This window comes from Electrophorus electricus, chromosome 3 (assembly GCF_041902795.1).
Source record: "Electrophorus electricus isolate QZ-2024a chromosome 3, ASM4190279v1, whole genome shotgun sequence".
NCBI classification, from domain to species: Eukaryota; Metazoa; Chordata; class Actinopteri; order Gymnotiformes; family Gymnotidae; genus Electrophorus; species Electrophorus electricus.
This window is the reverse complement of record NC_137499.1, coordinates 920,001-936,828: the sequence shown is the minus strand read 5'-3', so window position 1 is coordinate 936,828 and position 16,828 is coordinate 920,001. Positions and strand designations below refer to the sequence as shown.

The 16,828-nt window shown below is 47.1% G+C and overlaps 1 protein-coding gene across 3 annotated transcripts in view; it reads left to right on the top strand.

The window, feature by feature from the left end:
* Window positions 1-2,834: 2,834 nt before the first annotated feature.
* rras2 (RAS related 2) overlaps window positions 2,835-16,828 on the top strand; it is a 22,952-nt gene continuing 8,958 nt past the window's right edge. The window contains exon 1 of one of the 3 annotated variants that reach the window (XM_081708864.1): window positions 2,835-5,240. In XM_081708864.1, the coding sequence (XP_081564990.1) occupies window positions 5,211-5,240 (30 nt within the window). In that variant the 5' untranslated portion in view covers window positions 2,835-5,210. Of the gene's footprint in view, window positions 5,241-15,484; window positions 15,829-16,828 lie in introns of those variants that run through there. The other 2 variants (XM_027007424.3, XM_081708865.1) reach the window with 2 other exon arrangements.

Below are 16,828 nucleotides of genomic sequence, written 5' to 3'. Positions count from 1 at the left end.
GGCATAAAGTCTATTACCAGAAGAGGGTGACAGAGAGCACTGAGGTTTCCTCCATTAACTAAAAGCCTCGTGGTGAACTATTGAACCTCTGCTCTTTAAGGACCCTATACCACTGCCCATCTAATATCATTCATCCCAACATGCGCTACGGTTCTTCCTTGAAAGTTTGTGAATAATTAGAAAGGATTCTTATTGAATACTTTAGTTTATTGTTTATCATACCCAACCTTAAATGAATGTCTGTTGTTGTTTGTTCTGAGGCATATGAGTGAAACTGGAATCATTTGTCTTTTTAAAATGTCACAGGCACTCCATTTACAAAATGGATTACCTCTGCTGCATAATGTGCTCTAGTAAACTAAACTGGCTTACACTGAAAATCTATAAATAATATAAAATAATACATAGTTATTCTGGAAAAATATGGTGGTCTTGGAGAAGAAGGGAATGACTACTGACAAGTTCAAATCAATAGGATTCAAGTATACATTATGTGTGTATTGTGTAGTGTTATCACCTATGTGTGTATACGTTTGTGTGTGTATTGTGTCGTGTTACCACAAATAACACAAAATGACTGTACGAGAAGTTCAGAAGTTCAGCACCGAGCCCAGATAAACCTGCACGGCTTGGATCCACTATCAGACAGCATATCTCGGTCTGGGAGTTTGGTCTGGTGTGGTGTGGTATTTCCACTGCTGCTGGGATTCAGCTCTTCTGGACTGGATGGTTGTCATTGCTGAGATCTGTTGGAGTGACTGCTCCAGCTTAGGGGTCACCTCCTGTGTGGCCCTACCACCACTGGGACAACCTTGGTGTTAACCTCCCGGGAGTGTCCCAGAAGACCTGCCGTTTGGAGACGCTCGGACCCAGTCGTCTAGCCATCACAGTTTGGACCTTGTCAAAGTCGCTCAGATCCTCACACTTGCCTATTTTTCTTGCTTCCAACACATCAATTTCAAGAACTGACTGTTCACTTGCTGCCTAATATATTTTTCCCTTCTGACCTTAGCTGCCATGGTAATAAGATGTTATTTACTTCCCCTGTCAGTGGTTTTAATGTTGTGGGTGATTGGTGTGTGTTGGTCTCTGTTTCCTTCAAGCTTGTGTCCTCTAACCTGGGAGGGTCCTGTGTAGAATCCTAGTTGTTCCCAGGACTGTATTCTTCTGGATGGAGATCTCTGGTGTGGTTCCTGGGATCTGCTTCAGCCATTCTCCCAGTTTGGGGGTCACAGCTCCTACTGCTCCGGTTACCACGGGAACCACGGTTGTCTTCACCTTCCACATCATTTCCAGCACTTGGTATTTCTCAAGCTTTCCTTTTTCCTTTGTTCTTCATTTTTACTGATGTGGCCATCACTTGGGATTCACTGCGCTATCACTGTGGCCATCTTCTGCTGATTACACATCACTACTATGTCTGCATGGTTAGCCATTACTGTTTTGACATTTGGTCAGTCTGTATCTGAAACTCCCACAGGAACTTAGCTCGGTCATTCTCCACCACCTTTGGCGGTGTATCCCACTTGGACCTTGGATCTTCCAGTCCATACTCAGCACAGATGTTTCTGTACACTATTCCAGACACTTGAATATGGCATTCCACGTCCGCTCTGCCTGCTGGCATCTTGCATCCTGCTGTTATGTGCTGGATTGTCTCAGGGGTGTCTTTGCACAGCCTGCGTCTGGGGTCCTGCTCGGTGTGGTAGATCTCAGCCTCCACTGATCGTGTGTGTGTGTGTGTGTGCGTGCGTGCGTGCGTCTGTTGTTACCCTCCCCTTTCAGTGTTCCTGAGGGACCCAGTAAATGCTGGAAGTACCACAGGATTCCATGTTAATTGAAATTCCTGAAATTCCTCTGGTGCTCCATCTGAGTGTAGGAGTCAGGAGGAATTTGATAATTCCGCAACCCAAAGAAATCGCATGCAAAGGTGCCTTTGGCCAGCCAGAGGAAAGAGAGTGCAGACGTCGGTCTGTGTGGTGCACCAAGTGTAGCCTTAAATAAAAGACAATTATACTGCCAGGCTCACCAGACTTGTCATCAAGTTTTGCAGAACTTTGACATTCCTGTAGCTGAACGTATCAAAGGTCCCTCACATGCGTCTCTGCCTCAGAAGGTCATATCCTGGGTCAGATAAATGTAGCAAGGAATCAGTTCCCTTAGCTGGGACTAACCCTTACACACTGGACCACTGGGCCTTGCTAATGACTGGTGGGTGTGAGTTCAGTGTTTTACAGCTGTGAAAATACAGTGCTCTATACAGCACACCGCCTCTGGATGAGGAGCGATTTGTCTCCTCTAACTTTTGCACTCAGCCACATCTATAAATAATCGTCAGCAGTTATGATGACAATAAGGAAACTTTGTCATTTTATGTATACTAATGTATTTTTAGCCAGTTTTATCTTAACTAATTCATCACCTAAATGAAACCTGTCCATATCCAACCCTACTCCTATCCATACCTATTCATCCAGGCAGCATTCCAGACTGGCTCAACATGCCATTGGGAAAAGAGTCAAATCTCTCCTGAGCCGTGCAGATGCCTGACTGACTCGTAAGTTGCTCAGCACTTTTGGTGGGTCCTCCCCACCCTTCTGCTGGCAATGAGTCCTGAAGCACTGCATTTTGTTTCTGCCTGAAGGATAATTTAAAGGCGTGGTCGTTTACAAGCTATGGTAATAACAAGCGGAAACAAACAGCGCTTCAACCTATTCGTTTGTATGTGTACAGGTTATTCTGTGAGTCTCCTACAGTATTGGGCCATGGCTGTGCTTACGGAGGGCGCCCTCTAGCGGAGGCCCTGTGTAAGGCTTGGGCTGATTACTCATATCTTTCCCACATCTTGCAGCACAGTGTCTGGTAGCGTTGCAGAACAGGGCGTGTGGACTGAGCCTGTACGCGCGGCGAATTCACTCTCACAACACCGCGAGCTTCATACTTTTCCTGAACGGATTATTGTTCGGCTGGTCATCCGGCGAGACGCCTTATCGCGTTTTTGCGCTTAATTCTCCTGTCCGACAGCCTGTCACACAGCAGTGGGCAGACAGCGACGAGCGCAGCGCGGTGTCCCCATGGCTGCGCGGAAGGACGGCTCGGTGCAGGAGAAGTACCGGTTGGTGGTGGTCGGGGGAGGCGGCGTCGGCAAGTCGGCGCTAACCATCCAGTTTATCCAGGTAGGCGAGCGGGGATCCGAGCGCAGTGCGCGGGGGGCGCTGGACAACCGCAGGATGGGACCCCGCAGGCGGAAAAGGGGCTTCAGGAATTCGCTCGAGGCCTGCGTCACTAGGGCTCTGCTTCTCACATGCAAGAGATCACCGGTGCAAAAAAAAAAACATCGCAAGTTTCAAGAGCAAATGGCTTAATTCCAAGATGGGATCAAATGCAGGAGCAAGTCTGCGCCACACCGAGCATCTTATCGAGACTTTGGAAAGTGCTGCACAGCCTCGCGTTACACTGGTCTAAGTTTTAAAACTGGGCTTCATGTGTGCCGAGTGCTGCACGAAATCACGGGCAACGCCGAGTATAGGCTGTCTCGCTCATATTTGGCTCACGTCATAGACTGCAATAATAAACTTGTGATACAACTGAACGATAAATGAATTAGTTAACCGTGCTCGCAGCCCCGCGAGCGACCACGCTACCCCTCGCTGTCATTGGTGGGCTGGTTTATCCGCTCGTGGAGGTCTGCAGCCCGTGACACTGCGTTATTTGTGTGAACCTAATTTAGAATGTTTCCCCGCGCGCAGCTCGCCCTGGGTGCAACATGTGCAGCGTGCTTTCGTAACCATCTTAGTTACTATGTTACAGCTCGTGACAAATTTATAACCTATTCAAAACGAATTAGGTTTGGTGTTGGTGACTTTTTATTAGGAATAACTTTAGATAAAGTTTAAATGTGTCTTTGGCTGTCTTAGATTTTTTAAAAAATCTATTTTGTATTATTTTGTATAACTCGAGAGGAAAAATGTGTGTGTGTGTGTGTGTGTGTGTGTGTGTGTGTGTGTGTGTGTGTGTGTGTGTGTGTGTGAGAGAGAGAGAGACCAAGGCTTGAACAAGGCCAGTTGGCTCTGCCTCAGTAACACATTTTGATATTATAAGTTGTGCAGAAAGTTTGTAGTTGATATGTAACCGATATTCATATGCAGTCTTACCTTTCTAGATGACTGTTTATGTCTTTAAAATAAATTTTTAGGTTTTGCCCTCTTTGTTTTCAGAGCCCATACAGGGGCATTCTGAACCCACGTAACGCGTGCCTGCATATGCTGGGGTTTGGAGGGTGTTCAGCAATCATTTATGTAAGATGTGAATGGGTATGAGATACACTGAAAGAACAGTGACCAGGTTAGTTATCTGCTGGACTGTTTCCGTTGTTGAGGTTGAAATGTTTCAGCGTGTGTGACACATTGCCGTAGTGTTTTGATGCCAGACACTGATTCATACTCATCGCAGCCAAAATTGCCTGTTTAGGTTAAAAATGAACATTTATCTATTTATCTAATTATCTAAATCATTATAATGAGAATGCAACCGATATTCTTAAAAAACAGAAAGATGAACAAAGGTGAACTGTTCACATAAAATCAATTAATATGTCACATTTTGTTGGCTCTGAGGTATTATTTGAAATGCACATATGTTCTGAACAAGTTGTGAATGTGAGGCTGAGAGGAGAGAGTCTTCACGCAGGGAATGTGAGGAGAGTCTTCATCGAGCTGTGAGTGTGAGGAGAGTCTTCATCACGCAGGGAGTGTTTCAGCCTCTGCCAGATTGAAGGGAGTCCAGCTGTCTCCATGGTTGGCTGTTCCCACTCAGCTGTGAGCAGGGGGGAGGTTGCATCCAAGTCCTGGTGTGTTATAGCGTGGAGAATCCGGAACCTCTGAGGAAGCTCCTCCATTCCAGCTGGTTCTTTGAAGGCGTCCAGGATGGGTTTGGGGAATTGTGTGCCTGTGAGTTGCAGTTGGAGGCCCAGGGGAGTGTTCGGAGGAAGTTGTACATGACGTGTTTCGCGTGTAACTTGACACGTTTTGTTAGATCATTTCTTTTTCTTACTTGTATGTATAACTTTGAGAATTGAAACTTTATGTTGCCGTGCACGTTAGGCACGCGTGTTCGTCTGTAAGCATGTGTGGCCTCTGCTAGTGAGGGTAAAAACCCTAGAGCGACTGGGCTGAAACTGAGATCATGAATAGATCTAACCCGGATACCAGATGCCATCCAACCAGACGCCATCCGAGCAGGTGACTCAACCCCGACCATTTACACGGTGACATCACAGCAAAGCACTTTAGGCTGAGGAGTTGTGTAATGTTCAGCTTGGCATCTGTAAGTGAGACAATATGATTTTTGGCTTAACGGTGGGTCACTTTTTTTGACCTTACGTTAAATGTCATTTCATACTTATGTTTCCAGGCCCAATTGAGAGGGGATCATGGGTATTTGTTAACTAGTGTAGCCAGTTACAAACATTTGAGAAGTATGTAAGAATATGTTTTGTGATTTGTTGTGTCTGTAACAGTCACTCCGTTGTGATCACTCAGTTCAGAGGGTGTGAGGAAGCTGTCATCCTTCATTCATCAGACTGCTGAAATCTGAGCTCATATATAAGGAACGTGAGAGTGAAGCGTCATTAAATACAGATAAACGCTCTGGACCTGTTCTGCAGTGGCGGCTGGGCTGTGTGTGTTTACTGGGTTTCTACGCACTATTCTCACGTGCCTAAGAAGTAAAGGTAGCAGAACATGAATGGTGACTGTGCAGCTGTTATTTTCCTTGAACAGAAGAAAAGCCTCTACAAGTGAATGTATGAGCGGGCAGGGTGGGTAAACGCAGCCTGTGATGAATGCCCCACTTTGACTGTACTGAGAGAGGCGACAGCGGGCCCTCTGATCTGGTCTGATGACGCGTCACATGGACTTCCACTGATAGCGAGGGCAAACAACTCCACTGCTATCTGAGTCTGGAACGCTTCATTTCCTGTGTGTGGGGGGGATGATTTACTTAATCTGTTCTTTCCAGAAAGGCCTTGGTCTGTGTGCAAGACGAGGGAAACGTTTATGGGACACATGCATGCGCGTTTCAGAATGCGTGTGCCTGCAGGTGCTGGGGTGTGGGAGTGTAGCTGTTGATTTTTACACACCTGCTGACTTCTCACACTGCGGAATCGCGTACTGACTGCTGCTGTTCCATCACCCTCCTCACTACAGTGTGCCCCTTTAACTTCACTGGGCTGTTCCATCACCCTCCTCACTACAGTGTGCCCCTTTAACTTCACTGGGCTGTTCCATCACCCTCCTCACTACAGTGTGCCCCTTTAACTTCACTGGGCTGTTCCATCACCCTCCTCACTACAGTGTGCCCCTTTAACTTCACTGGGCTGTTCCATCACCCTCCTCACTACAGTGTGCCCCTTTAACTTCACTGGGCTGTTCCATCACCCTCCTCACTACAGTGTGCCCCTTTAACTTCACTGGGCTGTTCCATCACCCTCCTCACTACAGTGTGCCCCTTTAACTTCACTGGGCTGTTCCATCACCCTCCCCCACAGTTTACTCCTCTTCCCTGCTCTTATAGTTTTAATGAGATCCCAGGTTGTTACCATAACAAGAAAACACAGGACTAAGATGAAAGCTCAAATATGGCATCATGTTATGTTATCATGTTATGGCAGATAATTTCTTCAATAAACTTTGACATGCCATTGATTTCATGCCTTGAATTATTAGCTTTGGCAGGCTGGACTTACATATGCACTTCACTGTCCATTCTGCACTGCCTGTTTGGGACCAGATAGTACCACTTAAACATAAGATGATGCTTGTTTTGTGTAGAGGTTTTTTTGTACCCATAAAGGAGGCACACAGGAAGTTAGTGGTTGTAAATCATAGCATGTTATTTTCTTCCAAGCATTCATGTGCCTTATTAACAAGTCCAGGACACTCAGAGTGGACTCAGGTTCCTTCTGATAGCAGGTCTGAGTGTTTGCTGGGTTTCACCACACAAGACACAAGGCAGAAGGGGGTGGGGGGCTCTAAATGTGCAGGCCAGGACCGAGGTAGTCTGGAGGGCTTGTTAAAGTGATTAACAGCGTACACATTTCTGCGTTTTGCTGGGTGTGTCAGACTATGACTCCTGCATAACGTAGACCAGGAGGTGTCAGCCCCAGACATGGAGAACTCAACAGGGTCTCGTTCTCCATGCCTCGACACACTTAATTCAGGTCATCTGCTCATTAACAAGCCGGATTGGTGTTCTGAAGCAGGGAAACCCTGAAACTCTGCGTGGTCTCCTGGAATGTCCTGGATCTTCTGTGATGTTGTCATTGGAGGATGGTCCCCAACACATGAGTCAAGGTTCAGAAAGGGGAAGTTCCTTAATCTGGGTCATGAAAGAGGATCTCCACTCAAACATTTAAAAATACTCCAGTGCACGCAGGGTCTGAGGGTTACCAGGTGGTGCGTTTGCAGGGGTTACAGCTCTCACTGAAATGGGGCATGGTGCTCGCTCTGTTCCTTTGTGTATGTGTCCAGGGCAGAGCGCCCCACTCCTGCACGGCCGTCTTGTTTTCTGTAATGTTTTTCCTTTCTTTCTTTTAATTTTTTTGCTTCCGCAAACAGCCTTTGAACTGGGTAGATGAGTCCTTTGCAGGAATCGAAGGCTTTTGCAGCACATACAGTGAGTGTGTGTATGTGTGTGTGTGCGTGTGCGAGAGAGAGAGAGAGATGGAGATGAAGGAAAGGAGTGTTTAGAGAGGGGGTGTGTTTTTTTCTGATGTTTGTGGAGTTGCACCCTCGCGTTCTTCTCACGCGTGTTCTTCTCACGCGTCATTGGTGCTGGGCTTCGTTCTCTGTGGCTTTCCTACAAGCGTGCCGCTTCTTTTGAGGTATCCTGTTTACTCACGCTACCACTGCAGAAGGCTCTCAGAAGGAGTGTGATCTCACACCTTCACGTGTTCTAAAAACACTGTCTCTGCTCTTTTCTGAGGAAAAATCCCTTCCCAGGTTGTAAATCAGAAGCGTTGTCTGTGTGTCTGTCTGTAACCGCTGATGTGAACACACAGTGTAGATGGCAGTGTGTGTTTTCCTGTCCTGTTCACACGGATCTGTTCAGCTAGTGGATGCACTCCTGGGTCTCGTCGACAGGCCTGTTCAGACGTAGCATGTGCAGAGAACATCCAGACAGCCAAAGGTGACGTCTGCACCCGGCTTCACTTATCAGTGTGAATTCTTTAAAAGGAACAGTGGAATGTGTGACAAAAGGAATGTTCCATGGATGTCATAAATCCTGCATGAATAGTTTCCTAAAGCAACGACGAGCAAGTTTTTCCAGTCCACCATCAGTAAGCCGCTGCCGTCCTTCATCTTTGTTCTGAAAAACTAGAGAAAAGGGATATAGTTCAAGTTTTCATCAGACCCGCTTTGCCACAAGTGTTGAACAGCCGTACACACGCATGTACGCACACACACAAAACCCTTTTCTGTGATTAGCTGGGTGGCACACGCCCTGGAGACAGCCCAGCACCACTCAGGGTTCTCACTATCTGGAGCAGATTCCTTTGTTTTCCTTGCTGCTGTTGAACTGGTGTCCGCTGGTGTCTGCTGCTCAGGCTACTTTAAAAACAGAAATCATTTGAATGAATCCCAACTGCTGTACGTAGTGCAGTGCAAGACATCGTGTGTGATCGTGTGTGTTCACATGTGTGCTGTCATGTACATGTGGCTAATCCAGGGGAGGTGTTCCAGGGGAGCAGAGCTAGACGCATAGTCCAGGAGGAAGTCACCAGCACCAATGACCATGTTTCATGCACTGAGCATTGTTGTGCTCCTCAGTCTAGCAGAGCTCCAAATTTCACTCTACACCCTAGACCGCAAAGTGACAGAGAAACTGTGTCTTGACTGAGAGCTGGTTGGAGTGCAGATCGCTGTGTGAAAGACAGAAGACATTTACAGTATTTAGCTGATGCTTTTATCCAAAGCGACTTACAATTATGACTGAGTACAACTTGAGCAATTGAGGGTTAAGGGCATTGCTCAGGAGGCCAACAGTGGCAACTGGTCAGTGGTGGGGCTTGCAACCTTCCAATTACAAGTCAAGGACCTTAACCACTGAGCTACCACTGCCCTAATAATGCGAATGTGTTTGAGAAGAGCATTTTCAACCCTGCACTTCCAAACGTGACCTGATCTTCTCTCTGCTCCTTTCCTGCTTATTATCATTCATATCATTCCTGGATGAGTTGATGAGTTGATATGTGATTCTCATGTGTTTTATATATACAGAAGTACTCCTGAAACATTGAGAAGTGAAACCAGTTTAACCTGTTTAGTTTTTATATATATATATATATATATATATATATATATATATAAATGATTGCCTTCTGGGGCCATCTCTAAACACACTTTGCTGTGTAGAATATAAACATGGGTATGAAGGCTGAATTTTGTAATGTGAAAATGTGGAAGCTTAGTCTGTTTAGCAGTAGAGAGAACTTAACCCTGGCTGAAGGGAGCAGGGTGTGGGCGAGGTGCCCAGGGTCTGGGAGAAAGTTCAGCAGGGACAGCTGAGCTGGAGGCTGGTCCTTCACGCCGAGCAGCTGTGCTGTGACACACACACACACACACACACAGAGCACCGCCTCCTTCACAACAGGTGACGGGAGCGTGTCTGGACGCCTGCTCCTCGGCCCAGGGGAGTCTGCGCCCGGTCTCAGAGTCCCCAACCAGCACCTGGTTCTGCAGGGTTGCTTGGTCCACAGGAGCCCTCTGGGAATTTGACTCGCTGGCAGTACTGAGCATGTGTCTGCATTACAAGTGGGTCTGACAAATGTTTGGCACAGACAAGCAAAACATTCGATTTCTGCGTCGCAGAGACCAGTTCCATGCAGACTCCATTTATAGTGCTCCAGAACAAGAGGCTTTGTAACAGAAACATCCACTCAGGTAACTGGAACTAATTCCCTTCGCTGTCAGAGTTAAGCGATGTTTACTCGAGCACAGAAACACTTTGATATACTGTGAGCCACGTTGAACTCCTGAGGTATAATATTCTGTCTGGATCGTTGCACCTTCCTGTGCGAGGGCTCGCGAGGAGTAGCCATTAGCTTGTATTTACAGCAGTCAGCCTCTGTAATGGCCTTTCTGCTGTCTGCAAGGCCACTGCCCTAAAAGGCTAATGGTTCTGGTTTGACCCAGTGCACAGCACAGACCTCATACATCGCTCGGCCTTGTGCCAGAGAGCGCAGCAGAATGCCATCACCATGTGCTAAAATCCGGAATCCGGAAATAGTCTGTAGTGTATTGTGAAGGTGCCGTCCCACTCTCTGGAACAGGGTATGAGGCATCAGAGGGCATGAGGGTGCATCAGAGGGCAACTGGCCTTGTGGAATTCAGATCACATGGGTGGCTGAGTCAGTGCTGGGCTGTCGAAGGGGCCATTTGATTGGACGTGGGTTAAGACGCCCTTGGCTCCTGGTTCAGCCCCTCGCTTCTAAATTCCTGGCACTGAATACCAGCAGTATGCTGTCATGTGACCTCATCCTATTCCCCCATGTGCTACTCTTCCTGGTATTTAAAGTGGATATGACGTCATGGACTTTATAGGAACTTTTATCTGAAGAGGATCTTATGGGTGTCATTGTGTTTCCGTCCTAGACCAAAGGCACGACCCGGGTTCATGTTTTCATTCAAAAAGAACTGACAGTTTTTCAGCCTTCCTCTAATCCATCAGAATAGTGGGGAAGTCCAGTTATTGTAATGTGCGACCTGTAGAGAAGTATTCTACTGCAGCTGGGAGGAAGACATCAGTTTAAAAAAGTATACTCCAGATTAAAAAAGAATTAAAAAGTTGTTTTTATCCAATATTCATTCATCACTGCCAGGAGCCATTATTAAGCTCTGTGTATGAAGTGAAAGAGAATATTCCGTGTTCAGTGCCAGAGGCCAGTCAAAACAAAACAAGGAAAAAAAACATTTTCTGCCCTTTGCAGCAAAACTAGAGACAGAGCAGTATCTTAGCAACATCAACACTACAGTGGCTGGGCTCAACCAGGGCTGTGTGAGACAGTAAAGGAGGGGCTTCTGCCGACATCACGTATCAAAACAGAAGATCTGGGCCGTTCTCCGGGAACTTTTTTGCCCGTTCACTGGTTTTTCAGAAACAGGCAGGTAACACGGAATTCTCATTTCACAACAGAAGAAAGCAGTTCTTTGAATTGTTGCAAAATACAGTGTGTCGTGTAGGCACGAGATCAGCTGGTGAAAGTCCGTTGCCCTTGCGTGGTGCTGGCTCTATTCTGCGACGGGGGGGTGGGGTGGAGGTCCCCAGGCGAGTTCAAACACAGGCGCTCTTGGTCTGATCTTTGGGCAGACTGATTGAAGCCTATTGCCAGGCGGTCTAGGGAGGGCGTGGTTAGTGCTGTCTGCTGTCCTGACCTCACCTTTAATCTCAGCAGGGACATAAATGATGCTTACTGCTGTCCTGACCTCACCTTTAATCTCAGCAGGGACATAGATGGTGCCATCTGCTGTCCTGACCTCTTCTCTTAACTCAGCAGGGACCCTCCCTCTGTTGTTCGGGGTCTTGAACCAGCTCTCTGGGGCATTAAAGCGCTCCATGTGCCTGTGCACACCCCTGACTTAGCTCACTTGGCTGCATACATCACATACACTCAGCACACATACACCGCTTCGACGGGCTGTCTGCCACTCAGTACATATGTGTGTTCATGTAAGCATTTTTGTAAGTACTTGATAAGTAATTGCAGATAACAGTCCCAGTGAAGCATTAAGATTATGGGCCTTCGGGGGATTGTTTCCCATTTGGACTATAAGCCTGCACTCCTGGTAATGATCTGTGAGCTTGCCAGAAACAGTGAAGTAAATAAGGAAATAGTTTGTCATCCAGTGGGTGCACCAGCACCTCATTCCCAGGGCCTGCTCCGGGTGTGTAGAGTTTGTGGTTTCTTTAGTTGTTGGCACAATGCCATGAAGTCTTTCTGTGGCTTGCTGGCTGAGAGCTTCATTTCCTGGGTGCGGGCCAATGCATTGATTTGTTCTTAGGGAGGATGAAGTGAAAGGCTTGACATGTTGAAGATGTTTCATTTCCTCAGGTGCTGCCTCACGATCAACATCCGTTCCGGAGCTAGGCCCCTGGCCAGCGATAAGCCGACCTCCCAAAATGCCTGAAAACAAAGCCCCTGTGTCCTTTGGAGAGACTCTCACCTCACACTCTCCCTCTGCTTGCTCACATTGTTATTATTGAATCATTGACCTTTCTGGCTCCTGCATGAGCTCATGGGAAAAGTGGGCGTTTTCTGAGGAAGTAGAGGCCCCTTTGTGTGCTGAGCCCGGACCGTTAACTTGCACTGGGTTCGGACGCTGCAGTAGCTGCGGAGAGAGACGCCCTCCATGCACGCCTGGTGCTTCGCGTTAACCTCTGCTTCACAGATGTTGGTGTGTGAGCAGTGAGAGTGTGCAGGGTCCAGGATGTCGGCCTATCCCAGCAGAGGTCAGCACTTTGAGCATGCAGATGCAGGAAGCGAGGGGGTCGCTGTGGATATCGGCCAATCACAGACATGTTCAGTCTACTGAGTGAAGAAAAGGCCTAAAGAATCCTGAGAGCAGCTAACTCTCAAACCAGCAGTTTCTCAAACCAAATCTGAGTGAATTCTCAGTTGAATCTTCCAGTTCACTTTTTGACCTTGTTAACCAAACAACTGCTCCGTGATCAGTTAAAAAACTCCAAAGGTTGGCTTGTTTCTTGAGTTTCTCCAGGGAAGTTTAAGTGTTCCTTCAATGGTTCTCCATGGAGCCAACAGTTTCAACATGAGTTATATGATCATTCTTAAGTGTTCTGGACTCTGCTGTCCTGCTGGACAGTGTTTGCTCTTCCAGTGGGCGGTGATCTCATGCTCCCTCAGCTCACCATCGGACTGGAAGTGTAGTGTGATGACTGTTAAAGTGCAGTGATGTCAGGAGGGTCTGTCTTGCCTTCCATCTGAGCACACTGTCCCCCTGTGTGCTGGAAGCGATGAAAACAGAGCTGGGTGTCCAGGCACGCACACTTTGTCCCGAAAGCAGTACCTGTAGATGAATATGGTCTCGAGTGAAATCTCTAAACTCTTCTGCCAGCCATGTAACGAAGTTTAACGGACGTTTAGCGAGGCAGCGGGAGGGATGAACTTGGGATGCTCTGACCAGGTTTCCGCTCATTTCTCTCTCCACTCCTGTTTCAGTGCTCCGGTTGTCCTCCTGTATGCCTGTGCCATTGCCATTGTGTGAGGTTCACTTTCACCTCTGGAGTGGTGCACATCTGTTGGACGTGTTCAGACTGAGGAGCAACGGTCTGGTTGTAATTAAAGTAGCAACACTTAGACTGAGGCCATGCATGTCTGAATACAGACACTTTCCAAAAGGCAACCCAAATGAAAGCATAAATTATGTGGGTATATTGGTATATCCGTATATTGGTATATCCGTATATTGGTATATCCGTATATGGGTATATGGGTATATGGGTATATGGGTATATAGGTATATGGGTATATGGGTATATAGGTATATGGGTATATGGGTATATAGGTATATGGGTATCTGGGGATATGCGTATATTGGTATATAGATATATGGGTATATGGGTATATAGATATATGGGTATATAAGTATATGGGTTTATGGGTATATGGGTATATAGGTATATGGGTATATAGGTATATGGGTATATGGGTATATAGATATATGGGTATATAAGTATATGGGTATATGGGTATATAGGTATATGGGTATATGGGTATCTGGGGATATGCGTATATTGGTATATACGCTGCCTGCCCAAAAAAAAGATCACCACCTGCATTTAACTAAGCAAATAGGTAAGAGCCTCCCATTGGATAATTACTGCTTGGGTGATTATGTGTCAGCTGGCAACAAGTTATTTAACCCTAACTGATGCAGTGAGTAGCTTCTCATTTGTTAAACAACAATGTCGAAAGACAAATCCTGTGGTCGTCGAAAAGATGTTAATCGGTTTCAGAAGTGTCAAATTACTGGCATGCATCAAGCATCTAAGGAGATTTCTGAAACTACTAAAATCGGGTTAAGAACTGTCCAACGCATTATTAAAAAGTGGAAGGACAGTGGAGAAACATCATCTTAGAGGAAGGAATGTGGTCAGGAAAAAATCTTGAATGATCGTGATCGCAAATCACTTAAACGTGTGGTGAAATCAAATCACAGAGAAACAACAGTAGAACTCAGGGATGTTTAATAGTGAAAGTAAGAGCATTTCCACACGCACAATGCAAAGGGAACTCAAGGGTAAGAAGAGAGGCGGCTGAAGTGACGCACCCATCATGCCTAGTGCCTACAGTACCCTAGTGCCTACGGTACAAGCCTGTGGGGACAGTGCTATGATCTGGGGTTGCTGCAGTTGGTCAGGTTTAGGTTCAGCAACATTATGTGCTCAAAGAATGAGGTCAGCTGACTACCTGAATATACTGAATGACCAGGTTATTCCATCAATGGATTTTTTTCTTCCCTGATGGCACAGGCATATTCCAAGATACAGTGCCAGGATTCATCAGGCTCAAATTTTGAAAGAGTGGTTCAGGGAGCATGAGACATCATTTTCACACATGGATTGGCCACCACAGAGTCCAGACCTGAACCCCACTGAGAATCTTTGGGATGTGCTGGAGAAGACTTTGCACAGTGGTCCAAATCTCCCATCATCAATACAAGATCTTGGGGAAAAATTAATGCAGCTCTGGACAGAAATAAATGTTGTGACATTGCAGAAGCTTGTGGAAACGCTGCCACAGCGAATACGTGCTGTAATGAAAGCTAAAGGCGGTCCAACGAAATATTAGTGTGTGTGACCTTTTTTTGGCCAGGCAGTGTATGTATATAGATATATGGGTATATACATATATAGGTATATATGTATATACCCATGTATGGACTGTGGAATCTAATCAGTGCAGAGTCTTGGTGTCAAACCTGTGACATCACCTGCAGTCATCTGCTGTGATTTTCTTGCACTTGCATGGTTTTGGCATCCTGAGATGGGGAAGTGTTCCCGTGTTCAGTGCCGAGGAGCAGAGTGTACGTAAGCAACCCCACCTGTGCAGCGCCGTGACTGCCGCACCGCTGAGGAAGTGGGTGTGCGAGCGTAGCTGTGTGTTGGTCTCACTGCACACCCACACATATCCTCATTTAGCCTGCACTCCGAGTGTGTGCTGCAAGCCAGACCCACAAGAACACGACTGTTTCATGTGCGCGCACAGCTGAAGGCCTCGGTGTCTGTGCAAACAGTTCTTTACTGTGTAAAGACATGGACCTGCAGAGTGGATGGATGGATGGATGGATGGATGGATAGAAAGAGGAGTGGGTGGGTGAAGAGCTTGATGAAATGTGTTAAGACACAGTCATGTGATACAAGTGAAACATACCCTGGGGGAGGGGGGGCAGGGGGTGGATGGGAATGTCTCCTCAGTGACATCATCATTACCCAAAAGGCTGTGCGTGACTGGCCGGCCACCATGTGGTGCAGGTGGAGCTTCCCTCCTTCTAGGCTGGAGTGGGGTGAGCAGTATGAGGCGGGGCCTGTGCTCGTGGGGGCGGGGCCTCCTGAGAGCTGCAGGACCCTGCTGGCTGAGTCACTGACACACCCTGTTACAGAGAGCTTTTCTAGGCTTCAGCGAGAGCGCCAGGCACCACACAAAACAGCCCGGTGACTTGGCGAAGCGCAGGGTGACTCAGTGTGAGGGAGCCGTCACATTCTAGCACCCGGGCCTGCAGTCGGAGCGCAGGAGAGAAGTGACTGAATCTGGTAGCGTGAAGAGCTCACAAACTCAAGAGCTGTGGATAGTAGTCGGTGGGAGAGAGCAGTTTCTCATAGCCCACAACAGTGTGTGTAGGGGTGTTCGTTTGTGTGTAAGGATGATGTTCAATGCGAGGACTGTGTGTCGCAAAGCAAAGCAGCCTAAAGAGAAGGACCCTCGTTTGTGATGGTTACAAATGTGAATGTTGTGTCTGTCGAAAGAAAGCTAAGCTGTACCCCATGGCATATGGGCATGGGGTATATGAGGATGGGGTATATGGGCTGAAGAATACTCCCCAGAGTGTTTCAAGAGTGAGTCATCTAGATGTGTGTGTGTGTGAGTGTATATATACATATTAAAATGGCTTTAGGTGGAGTGTGTAGACTTGGATAAGGTGTAGATTGATTGTTTAATGGCAGCAGGACCTAGACCTGCCTTTCATATTGATTCACCTGTCTGCTGTGTCACTGTCTATGCGCTCATCTCCCGTGCACCATACCTGTCTTACAGGTGTGTATGGGGCTTAAGGTGGTGCACTAATGAACCGGGAAGAGGGGCTCATTTCATCTGTGTGGCAGCAGATATCAGATACAAGATGTCCCCAATAATTCAATGATCGTAATGAGTGGCGAGTGTATGTGAGCTGTTGCTCTGATGTCTGTGGATGTTGAAGTGTGCGGCAACAGGAAACCAGCATGTGGGGTCACTCACTAAACTCCCTGACTGGTACGCAGGGGCAGTCTGTGGGAACAGATCTACTAATGAATCACTCACCTCTGGCAAGGAAACCAATGGACTGCATACAGACCGTGTGTGTTTGTGTGTGTTTGTGTGTGTGTGTGTGTGCTTGTGTGTGTGCTTGTGTGTGTGCTTGTGTGTGTGCTTGTGTGTGTGCTTGTGTGTGTGCTTGTGTGTGTGCGTGTGTGTGTGCGTGTGTGTGTGCGTGCGTGTGTGCGTGTGTGCGTGTGTGCGTGTGTGTGTGCGTGTGTGTGCGTGTGTGTGCGTGTG